General features: G+C 43.3%; 1 protein-coding gene across 3 annotated transcripts in view; it reads left to right on the forward strand.

Annotated features, from left to right (window-relative positions):
- The first annotated feature begins 2,585 nt into the window (after nucleotides 1–2,585).
- The window catches only part of SNTG2 (syntrophin gamma 2), a 439,433-nt gene continuing 429,611 nt past the window's right edge, over nucleotides 2,586–12,407 (forward strand). For 2 of the 3 annotated variants that reach the window (XM_055120049.1, XM_055120050.1), the window contains exon 1: nucleotides 2,610–2,740. Coding sequence is in view for 1 of the 3 variants with exons in the window: in XM_055120048.1 (XP_054976023.1) it covers nucleotides 2,669–2,740 (72 nt within the window). In the remaining 2 variants the exon portion in view is untranslated. Of the gene's footprint in view, nucleotides 2,741–12,407 lie in introns of all 3 variants that reach the window. The other variant, XM_055120048.1, reaches the window with a different exon arrangement.

Below are 12,407 nucleotides of genomic sequence, written 5' to 3' on the forward strand. Positions count from 1 at the left end.
AGGTAAAACTACATATTTTATATGTTAATTTACTACTGAAAGCAAAATATTCTTTCAGAAATTTATTTTGGGGAGGCCCACCCCTGGAGGTACTTGGGGGTACTCTTTGCTTGTACTTAGGGATCACTCCTGGTAGGCTTGGAAGACTATACTGGGAATCTAATCCGTGGAGGCTGTGTGCAAAGCAAGGGCCCTACGTACTGTACTATCTCTTAGCCTCTTTGTAACAATACAATGGATGAAGTTGAGAAGAAATTCAACTTTTCCGAACCTGACACTTTGACAATTCTTGCTCTGTGAATGCTACCCTAGCTTCTCCTTTTGGAAGCCAAGAAGGCACCATCTTCCTCATCTTTTTTTTAAAGAGTAAACCCATATGCTATTAATGTATTTTGAAAATATGTCAACAGTGATCTTTCTTACTTTATTTTAAATTCTGTTTTGCAGTAAATAAAAATTGAACAATATTCTTTACCATCCCATTCAAAAAAAACTTTGGTATGCTATACCAGGACAAAGAGAAGACCTACATTCTAGAAAACCAGTGAGTGTTCCGAAACTCCATTAGACTTCTGTTTATATTTGAGGATAGATAGGAATCAAGGAGGAACCTGAAAAAGTGAATTTCTTCCCTGCCTCTGGGTGAGAGACTCAGGTCTACTCTGCTGCTGAAATGTGCTGTAACTATGGAAAACAGCATGAAGGTTTCTCAAAAAATGAAAAATAGAATCACCATAAAATCCACAAGTTCATTTTGGGGATATATATATAAAGAAAATAAAAAACAGGATTTCACAGTTATTTGTATGAGATATTAATAGCCCCTCTTGCTTATTGCAGCATTTGCAATAATCAAATAGAAACAACCTACATGTCTGTCAGAGAAATGAACAAAAAAGAAGTGCCATGTGGGCTGAAGAGATAATACAGCCAGTGAGGTGATTGCTTTGCCTGCCATCAGTCCAGATTCAGCAACACATACTGTCTGTCCCTGGAGCGCAGAGCCAGGTGTAAGCCCAGAGTACTCCCAAGTGTGCCCCCCATGTGACTGCAGACATGCATATGAATAATATTCTATTTGATAGAGTTAGATCATAGCATGTAGTAGATCCACCAGTCATTAAAAAGGAAATTCTATCATATGGGAGGACATAGAGGGACCTTGAGAGCACTGTGCAAAGTGAAACAAGTCAGAATACAACACTTTATAGTCTTATTTACTTGTGAAATCTAAAAGAGAAAAAAAATAAGCCAAATTTAGAGAAACAACAGAGCAGAGGTTTCCATGAACTTGCACTGGGTGAAGTGCACAGGCGTTGGCCAACTATTCTATATTTTTAAGTCTAAGTTCCACGGATGTGATATAGAGCATAGTGACCCCAGTCAACGAAGTTGTATTGTACACTTGAAAGTTACTAGCGCTGTGGCTGTGGAATGATCTTACATATGAGATGGTAACTATGAGATATGCCGGAGTTATTAGGGAGTCCTATGATGGTAACTATATTGCAAGAAAACTGTACTACATCAGCCTGTGGTGCACTTTATACGGACACAGTGTTTCAAGTCAATTTTTGTAGAGTTGGAAAAAAAAATCAGGCTGGAATCAGAACAAGTAGTGTTTGTTCAATAATTGTTCAATATATATTTGCCAATCATGCGTCAGACTTTCCACTTGTGGAGATGGTTCATACTGTTCATGAATGTTTCCTGTTGGGAGAGTCTTTGAAAGGAAGGGAGTGTACACTTGCTTCTGACAAGTTGGTAGCTGTGGTGTGTGTGTGTGTGTGTGTGTGTGTGTGTGTGTATGTGTGTGTGAGATGTAAAGTATGAACAGTTGGTAGCTTTGTGTTTCTGCCTGTGTGTGTGTATGTGTGTGTGTGTGAGAGATGTAAAGTATGAACAGGTTGGTACCTGTGTGTGTGTGTGTGTGTGTGTGTGTGTGTGTGTGTGTGTGTGTGTGTGTGATCAGAGCTTTCTGGGAGAGTCCTTGTACTGTAAAACTGCAGGAACTGAGGGAAGCCAGTCATCAGCTAAGGCCACCCCAGATCTGGGGTTGGGGACCGTTGCTGCGGAGGCCGCAGGGGTCCTAGCCCGAGTCCAGGAGCAGAGAGTGCCTGCAGGGTCAAGGCTGACTCTTGAACACTCTTGCGGCGCCAGGCAGAGCCACCAAGCCTTGGTATCAGGCAAGAGGGAAAGAGTTGAGGTTTCAGCGCACTGTTCATTGCCCGCAATCCCCAGGATCCAGTTCAGCTGCAGGAGACCCTCCCGGGACGGGCCGGGAGACGCTCACGTCCCGGGCTGGGCTGGATAGAGCCTTAGCGCTAGGGCAGGGAGGGCCGGGGCTGCCAGTCCCAGCATCCGCTAAGGGAGTAGGGTGCGCGCCCCGAAGCCGCCGCCGTGCGCGTGCGACCCCGGCTGGTGCGAGCGGCCGCCGCTCCCCGCAGCGGAGCGGGGTGACCCCTCCCCTCCCCTCCCTTCCCCTGCCCGCCCCCACCCCCCACCCCTCTCTGGGGCGGGCCTGCGTGGGAGGCGCCGGTGCTACGGGCGGAGCCGAGCGAGCCGAGGGGGCGCGGACTCGGCGCCCGCGGGGCCCTTGGACGCGCGCACGGGGCCCCCCGCGCTGAGCTCGCCCGGCCGGAGCGCCGGCCCCGCCGCAGGGGCGGTGATGAGCGCCCAGGGACCGCCGCCCCTGGCCGCCCCCCGCGGGCGCCCCGGCCGCCTGCTGGTGCCCGCGCGGGTGAGTAAGCCCCTCGGCGCCCCTTCCCCCCGCGGGTCCCCTCCTCCGCCCGCGCCCTGCGCCCGCTCCTCCGCGCTCTTTGGGACTCCGCGCCCCCTCCCCAACCCGCGCCCCTTTTAGACGCCGCTCCCCACCTTCTCTCTCGCCCGGTTTCCCCCTGCGCACCCTCTACTCGCCGCGAAGCCTCCGTGACCCCTTCTGTGCCCGCACCCTGTTCTCCATCCTCTGGGATCGCTGGTGCTGGCGGGTGGGCGCCGGCACCCGGGACGTGGGGCTCTGACCCTTCGGTCTCCCCCTCGGCCCCCCGGGATCCCATGTGGGAACTTGTAGGGTTGTCTTCCTGGTCCAAAGGGCTCCACGGGAAGGAGTCGCGACTTTCCCAGTTGGTGAGAACCAGGGGTTCCCAGAGCCTAGGATTTAGGGTTCGGTTCTTCTTTGAGAGGCACCCTGGCCAGGGGGGTGGGGGGCGTCAGGAAGGTGGCGGCTGCTCATGATGGGGGGCTCCCACTCGGTGCTTGCAGCTTTGTGGACAACTCAAGAGCCAGATTGCTAGTACAGAATCTTTGTGTGTGACGTCTGTTTCTAGCCCTTACCCCAAAGAACACCCCCCCCCCCCATCTTATTTTAAATAAACTGTCGATGGACTGAAAACAAAGATGTTGGCTCAAACAAAGACGAAAAGTTCTTGGAAACCTTCAAGTTGCCACCCACAGAATAACCCAGTGTTCTGGAAACAGTTGAAAGAGACTTGATCATTCAGAGCCCTGGAAAGCTTGATGCAAAGAGCTAATGGGGTTGCCCAGGCAGATGTCAGTAATAGTCACTGCTGGAAGCTTTGTACCTCCATGAACCCTCAGATTCTTTCAGTGACCAAACACAGAAGTTCACTTAGCTCTCCTTTCCAGGGCACTTGAGAAAGATCCAAAAGTTGATAGGTTGATAGGACACAGGCTTAAAAAAATATTTGTATATCTGTACCTATGTCTATATCTATCTATAAATTATCAGCATTCTTCTTAACTGGCCATAACTTCCGTATGGTTTTGAAGCAAAAACCCTGCAAAGAGATAGGTGCCCCTGTTCAGTAACATATCATTTGGGATACTACCACAACAAAACCTGAAAAATGGAAATTTGCATAAAGGCCTTTATTTTTGGTACAAGTACTTTGTAAGATGAATAATTTTCCAGCTCTTGCAGATGATAGTAATCCCTGGAAGATGTGCTTGGAAGTAAGCTGCTTAAGGAAGTGGAGAAGGTGGGCAGAAGGCTTTCTGTTTCATTGCTGTTTTGAATTTGAAAGGGTGCCCTCCCATCCTTAGGTATTGTAGGAAATTGTACACTTGGCTTGAGGTGTTCTTGCAACAAGTCTTATTTGTAACCATTGCAATTGTAGTGGAAGAATTGAAGTGGGATTTTTCAGTGTATAATTAATTTGGCTGATGAGTATTGACGGTAGCATCTGTGTTTTAAAATAAAATGAACTGCAGTCTTGAGAGAAATAAGCTCCACTGAGTTAAATGTTAGTTCCTTTAAGGCACTGTGCTGCATTCTGCAAGGTACGTACTGTTCACCAGTTTGCCAAAATGTGATTAGTTCTTTCTTTGCAGTACATGTTCTTATTATGAGATAAAACCTGCGTGACATTGAACTTATGAGGAGATTTTTCACAGCATTGGAGATCAAATAGAATAACGAGCACGATTAAGGAAAATAATAACTTTGGATTCATAAGTAAGATGGTGTCAAATACTGCCATGGTGAACTACACTATTTGGGAAGGTTCTGATCCTTTATTTGGGTTTTGGGCCACAGCTAGCAGTGTTTAGGGCTTACTTCTGTCTCAGTGCTCAGAGGACCACATGTAATGCCGGGGATCGAACCCAGGTTGGCTGTGTGTCAAGCAGTCATCCTACTCACTGTACTATCGCTCTGGCCCCTGGCTCCTTCTGTATTTGAAAGGAATCTGCTAAGTGCCCTGCTTTGCACACTTGTTTTTAAAATCGAACAATTATATCATACAGATAGAGCTTAACTGTTTGTTGGCAACTTTACTTGGAGCTGCCATCAAACTTGGATGCACTGTAAACCTTTGACAACTATTTTCTCTTGAGTTAGAGTCTTGACAACCATGCAGATGATCACTTTTCTTATCAATAACTATCCACAATATCAATGAATTTGCATTTCTATTTTATTGTTGTAGTTAGGAAATTGAATTTAGTGCTTCGAAAAGAAAATGATAGCATGGGCTAGAAAGATAGTACAGGTGTTAAGTGCTTGCCTTGCATGAATTCCCTCTTTTGATCCTTGGCACAATATACGGGCCTCTGAGTTACCTCTGAGCGCACAGGATAGTGAAACCCCTAAGCAAAAGAAAAATTATAACAAACGTTTAGTTTAAACCTATTCTATTTTTTGAATCTGGCTTCTTTATTTTCCCCCTGAAGTTATACAACAATGTAATTCTTATAACAATTGCTTATTTGAATCATGGTAATTTGGCTACATTTCAATGTATCTTATTTAGTACTGGAGCTTCTTTTTCTGCTTTCTTTTTAGGTGGTGCTCTTGATTAAATTGGTTTTTTTTTCTTTCCCCCCCTGAGTTAAAGCAAGTGTCCTGACTATCCCCAGAGAGTAGTGGCAAAAGTCACTGGTGGAGAACCATCAGCACAATTAACTGTGGCCTGATTTGTGTTTAACATTGTTGTTGATTTGTATTGATAGCCACTTTATGTTTTTTAATAATAATACCAGTCTACAGGCAGGGCTAGGAACAGTAAGTAGTAGGAGTCACTAGTGTACTATTTTGTATGAGGAGCATGCCAGTCGAAAGGTGAGAATACGGCAGGCCAATTTAAATGTACGTTTAGTAATGGAATCACTTGATTGTCTGCCTAGAGATGCTACTTACAAAGATAAATTAAGCATGTAATCTCTTGGGAAGGCTATCCATTTGTTTTCTACTTTGCTACATGTTTCTCATCCCTGCTGACTCATCCTTGGTTTTAGTTGTGGAATTTCTGGTGATGTCTCTGACATCATAAGCAAAGTTTTTATTTTCTTTAAATGGAGAATTGTTCGATTTTACTCAAAGATACCTTTTCTTAGGGACCATTTTGATGAGATCCAAATTAGAAAGTATTCTAATTTATTGAAAAATAAATGCATTTAAAGTTTGCCTTTTCTCCTTGCAATATATGTGGAAAGTTTTGCACCTGCACACATATATTTCTATGTGTATCTGTGTGTTGCACACATAAATATAGGTACAGCTTTTAAATTTCAGCTTCAGTACAGTAGTTTCACCTTCCAAAATTCCCACGAGACACTATTAGGCAGGTTGACATGAGGGTGGCATTGAAGCCTGTTCCGCCAAAGATATAGCTTACAGTCGAGACAGTGACTTTGTAAGTACAATGGGGGGTGCAGAGACCTTATGAGGGAGAGTCAAGTTACACCCCAGTTCCCTCAAGTGTTAGATCTGTATAGAGGATATAGAATTGTTAGAGCATTTGCTGATGGGCATCCTTGTTCCCACATGTGGCGTTATGGTATGAGTTCTGCAGGAAGGGGTGGGGTGGGATTTTCTTCAGGGAGTGTTTGTCTGCCCACTTCCCCAGCCCCCCATCATGCTGGTTAGGTGCAGGCATTCTTCATCCAGGTGTTTATGGAAACAGGGTATGTGGTGTGGCCTGGTGCAATTCAGGGGAAATGTGATGTTCCCTGGATTTTTAACTGAAGAAGGTTCAATGTGGTTTTAAAGTTCAACAAAGAAAGTTCAAACAGGTGTTTAGAGGAAAAGGGTCTGAGAATGACCTGGAAGAATGTATTTGCATGTGAAACTGGAGTGTGCTTTTTCATTCTAGTACAACTGCTTATTTCCTATTGCCATGCAGATTGTAATTGATGGAAGATTCTGGATTATTTTCAGTGAACACTAGATGTCACTTTTCCCCATTTCATATCGAGGTTCACTTTAAAGCCCAGAAGCCGGCTTATGCCTTCTATTTCTGTACTGAACCCTAAACCCCTCTGTTCTTGCTGACTTAAACCTCTCAGGGCTTGGGGCCTGCCACCCTATATACCACCCCACTCTCTTGGCCTTTGGAAGGTTTTTGTTCCTTTACTCCATCTGGCCCTACCTTCCTATCTTTTCGCTTGCAAATTGTCTTCAGTGCTTTGAAAAAAATGCTTCTATTAGAGTTGGTTTATTACTTATTAAACCACATCTCTTTAAAAAAATGCAAACATTGGGTACTATAGTTAGTTTCCTAAGTAGTCTATAGTTTTAGCTCCTGTAAATGTTATTAATAACTATTCTGGTCAAGCAAAACATTAGAGTTAAATGAATAAGCCACTTAATTTATTTAAGGAACGTTCTTAGAGAATACTATTGGGGAAACAGATTACAAAATGCAATTGTATTATAGCACGTAATAAAAAGTACAATTTTTATTTTGGCTTGAAGGCCACATCTTGTGGTGTTTAGGACATACCTTTCACTCTGAACTCAGGAATCGCTCTTGAGTTGGGAGTAGGGGGAGTATATGTGGTGCCAGGGATAGAGCCTGGATCTGTCCCATGCAAGGCAGACACCCTACCTGTTGTGGTATCGCTCCAGCCCCAGCATATAGTGAGTTTGATTTCCGAGACTTCATTCTACCTCATACTGCCTCACAAGAAATAATGTTTCTGTTTTTATTTTGTTGTTACTGACAGTACTGAGTACCGATTCTGTATTTTTGCCCGTTACTTTTACGAAAGAAACTGGGTCTCATTCATCTTATACTTAAGAAACTGTATCTTATTATCTCTCTATACTTAAAGTCTGCACAGTAGTTAAAATCATGCTTATTATTATGAATGAATAAATCTGACTCTAAGGTTGACATTTTGAGTATCAACAACTCAAGTCATTTTTTATTTAGTTTGATAGGCACAACATTCCTTTGAAACTTGAATGAATATTGCTTTATCATTGTACTGAATTATACCATGACACATAAATTACATAACATATTAAAATTTGATATCATAGTATCATTGTACTCAGCAGCATTCCTCCTGTTAATAATTTATTTTTCATACTACTTTTTGGGAACCGTTCAATGCATGTTTAAAGGGCCTGTGGTAACTCCTAGTGATAGTTGGCCTACCGGGCCAGTCATTTCAATACTTGGGCCTTGTGGCACCGGGAGTCACCAACGTCACACTTTGTGTACTCTGGGACTAGCTAGGATTTCACCTGGGGGTGCCGGTAGAACATGTGGTGCTTGGATTGAAACTCAGTTTCCTGAGAACACTTGCATGGCTGCTGAGCTATATTTCATAGCTCTCGTACCATTTTTAGTAAATTCAAATTCTTAAAAGCAAGTGGTGGCTGAATTTAAACATTGGCTAATAAAGTAGTATCTGTGATTGCTTACTTATATCAAATAGCTTAAATGACAAAACATGTGTAAGAATTAAATTCCAGTTCTAAGACTTTCACTTATTTCATTTTTGCTTTTATTTCTCAAAGGCTGTCTTTGCTGTCTATTGTGAATTATTATAGATAAAATTATAGACACAGTAATGCTCTTGAGCACATTCCATATGTATGTTTGTGTACTGATGTTTAGGTAAAGAATCTGTGTTTACTAAGTATGACATCACTCAATTCCCTTTTAATTTAATTTATTTTTTAGGGAAGACAGGTATTTTTTTATAATTTATTGATTTTTTAATTAGTGAGTCACAGTGAGGGTACAGTTACAGATTCACACATTTTCGTGCTTGTTTTTCCCTCATGCAATGTTCGAGAGCCCATCCCTCCACCAGTGTCCATTCTCCACCACCAATGAACCCAGTATACTTCCCACCCCCCAATCCCATTCCCCCCACCCCACCCTGCCTCTGTGGCAGGGCATTCCAATTTGTTCTCTCTCTCTCCTTTTGGGTGTCATGGTTTGCAATAGGGGTATTGAGTGGCCATCGTGTACAATCTCTAGTCTACTTTCAGCGTGCATCTCCATCCCTGCTCGGGATTTCCAATCACATTTTACTTAGTGTTCCCTTCTCTATCTGGGATGACTTTCCCCCAGCGTGTGAGGCTACCTAGTGAAGATAGGTTTTATTGGATAAAATTTAGAAAGGTGGAGGGGGGAGCAGGAAATGAATACATGTTCAAGAGAGAACATGGGCTTGAAAAAACAGACATACAGATGGGTAAGCAAGAGAAGTGTGTTCAAGGGAGAACACCCTTGAATAGCAAGGTCATCACTCAGCTATTCCTATAGCTTTTTTTCCATTGAAGAGAAATATTTCATATTGAGCCAACTTTGTGCACAGTTTGGACGAACAATCTTTAGTCATGAACAGTCCTCCTCTACCTATTCCTTGAAGGAGAAACCAACCTCCCTTTCTAAAACAGAAGTGAGAAAATGACTGGAGGTAATCTTCTGAGTTTTCCTGGGTTGGATGTGCCCGAGTCTGTTTCTACACGGTCATCTCCCAGGTAGTCAGTCTGCCTTCTGCCCCTGTCCCAAGATACCAAGACCCCAGTCTCCGCCTCAGACCTGGCCCCACTTGGTGGTTTGAAATCCCTGCAGCCTGGAAAGTTACTGCTGCTCTCTGCCCTCTGAGAGCCTCTACTCACTGCCCTCTTCTGGTTTTCCCTGCTCTGCACATTCTTTGGTGATTTGGGTAAGTGATCTTCAAGTATGCCTTGCCAAGTTGGACTCTGTAGATGTTGGGTTTTGTTCTCTTCCCGACTTTCCATCTCCATATAACTTCCTCCTCATCGGTGGTGGAAGTTGCCATCACACCCCACAAACCTCAAATCTCATGTCCCCAGACTTGGACTGCTGTGTGTGAGCCCTGTGGACTTGTTTAAAACAATCATTTTCTAGGGGCTGGAGAGTATAGTACAGCGGGTATAGTACAGTGGGTATAGTACATAGTACAGCGGATATGGCACTTGTCTTGCATGATATGACCACGATTTCAATAACCCTGGCACCATATAAGGTCTCTGAGTTCCCTCGAACTTGCCAACTCCAGAGTGATTCCTAAACATAGAGCCAGGAGTAAGTCCTGAAATCCTCAGAGTGTGGCCCCCATAAAAAACAACCAACCCACCAAAGAAACATGCTGATCATTTCCTAAAGCAGCCTCATAATCTTAAATCTTGAAACCTACTTTCTTCAGGTGTATATGTCAGAGGATGACATCACCACCACAGAGTTCTTGCCTTCATCCAAATAGCCCAGCTCCGTATCTTTTTAAAAACTTTGAATACACTGCTGTTTCTTCTCCTTGTTCTAAGACTTTTGCTCAGAGCTGCTTTCTTCCCATGCACCGTTATCCCATCCTCCAGCTGCCTGGCACATTCAAGGTCCTGTTGTAGCTCCACTCCTTCCTGAGGTCTCATGCCCTCTTTCCTAATATTAGAACCCTGCTTTTGTCCATGTATTGGTGCCCATACCTCAGGCTCAAATATAGGCTCATCAAGGTCAATGAGTACATTTAGAAAGGGCACGATTACAGCTTTGGCCTTGGTGCTATTTTTGAGTAAATGGGAATAGTTTCCTCTTTAGAAAGAGACATAAGATTAGATGAATCAGCTATCTACCTGTGTAAGGCAGCTGGTAGGTTCAGACCAATTGAATCCACATGTGTTTAAATAAAGGGTCTAGAGTGCTCAAAGACGGAGAGTTTTTGCTTTAGGCTTTTGTACTAAGGGGTGGTTTGATATTTGTGATTAGATGTTTGGGGTTTGAATAAAACTGTGTTTTTATATTTTTATAATAGCTACATGTTAGTATCAGCTTAGCAAATCAGCATAACTGCTAATGGTAAAATATAATTTATTCTGTTTCTCTTTTCTATCCTGCTGAATGTTAACCTTAATGATTTCTCTTTAGATAATTATATTTTACCAAGCGGCTTCATCCGTTTGACTTTTCACATTATAATTATCTCAAGTTTTCATTATGTACCGAGAAATATGAAATTACTCCTCATCCCTTAAACCTGGGGGCATTCAGGTCTCAGATGAGTTCAAAGCAATCCTTTTAGAAAGGCAGGCTCATATGGACACAAGTGGTGCAGTCTCTGGTTTTCTCCACGAAAGAAATCCAGGTTTTATTCCTGAAATCATCCTGGTGTGTGTGTAAGCAGGTAGAGAAAGCCCAGCTTTTGCATTTATGTCACTGGAAGAGCTGGCGTGGCTCCCGCATCCAGAGTGGGAGGAAATGCAGCGCCAGCTGGGATTTGCTTCAGCCTCAAGAAGAGTGGGGACTTGGTGGTGGGGGAAATAAAATGTCATTTGGTGCTTGACGGTTTTGGATATAGACATATGTGCACCTAGAAACATACATGAATGGAACAATGTCTGCGTGCTGTCTCTGAGCTGGGAAAAAAGCCGTAGATACAGATCAGTGTGGCCTCTGTCCTGAGATGCTGTGCCCCACCAGTAGCGTTGGAGCACTTACTCATCTGAAAGTCCTGAATGCAGCCTGTGAGCCTGACTCCACATGTGTCTGCGGGGCAGAGAGGAGTAGCGTGAAGGCACTGCTGTCCTTGCTCTCTCTTCACCACTGTGCCTGCCACGATGATACAATTAGAACAGTCATCACAGATCCTTAGGAGAGGTCAGGGTTGGAGAACAAGTAAAAACACATTAAGCAAGACAGCAAGCTTTGTGGATATCGTAAGGGAATGAGAAAGATGCTCCTACCTAGAATAACAGTATTAAGCAGATTAATTATTACGGCATTTACAGAGGAGTCCCCGAGTCGGGCTATGAGTACTCAGGTCCTCATCCTAGCTGGAGAAGCCTTCAAGGGAGCAGGCAGAGACTCAAGGGGAATCAGCAGATGAAGTAGCAGCCTCCGCGCTGCCTGGCAATCAAGCCTCCAGGGAGCTGGAGGAAAATAGGCTTGAGAAGTGTGTGCATAGATACTACCTGTACCATGCAGAGATTCCGCATATGCTACAGATATATCACACACATCACACAAGGCATATAAACATAATAGAACTATTCACAAACCACATATATCCATTAAACACCCACTCGTATGTACACTATGTATAGCGCACATTATGCACAATGCACCATGCTCACACCACATACATACCATATATACATGTGTGATATGCAAAGTATATGCTTTGCATAAACACACTACACATACACCATTCACTGCTTTACCAACCAGTTGTACAACAAACACTTGCCCCATAGAATACATAGTACATGTACACATAAACACACACATAATATCCCATACTCATTCATCACACACAGAGATACATACACAAATACTTATGTACCTCTGTGGCATCTTTACACAAAACTCACACATTATGTACAATATAGAAAAGAAACACATGCATATATGTAATATAGTCAGCACTCTCTATATACGCTACACACACTAAAAACATATGCACATATCACACATATCACAGGTATAGACACAAAATACACATGATGCTCTCATTGTATACATAAAACAGCAAATATATATCTGGACCACACTACACATACACATACACTATGTTTTACATGCATATAGTGTACATTACACACACCACTCAGACATACAACATAACATACATGTATGATGACTATATATATGCACACAGAACATCACTTGTATCACTTGTATCACTTG

Source organism: Sorex araneus, chromosome X (assembly GCF_027595985.1).
Source record: "Sorex araneus isolate mSorAra2 chromosome X, mSorAra2.pri, whole genome shotgun sequence".
Taxonomy (NCBI): domain Eukaryota; kingdom Metazoa; phylum Chordata; class Mammalia; order Eulipotyphla; family Soricidae; genus Sorex; species Sorex araneus.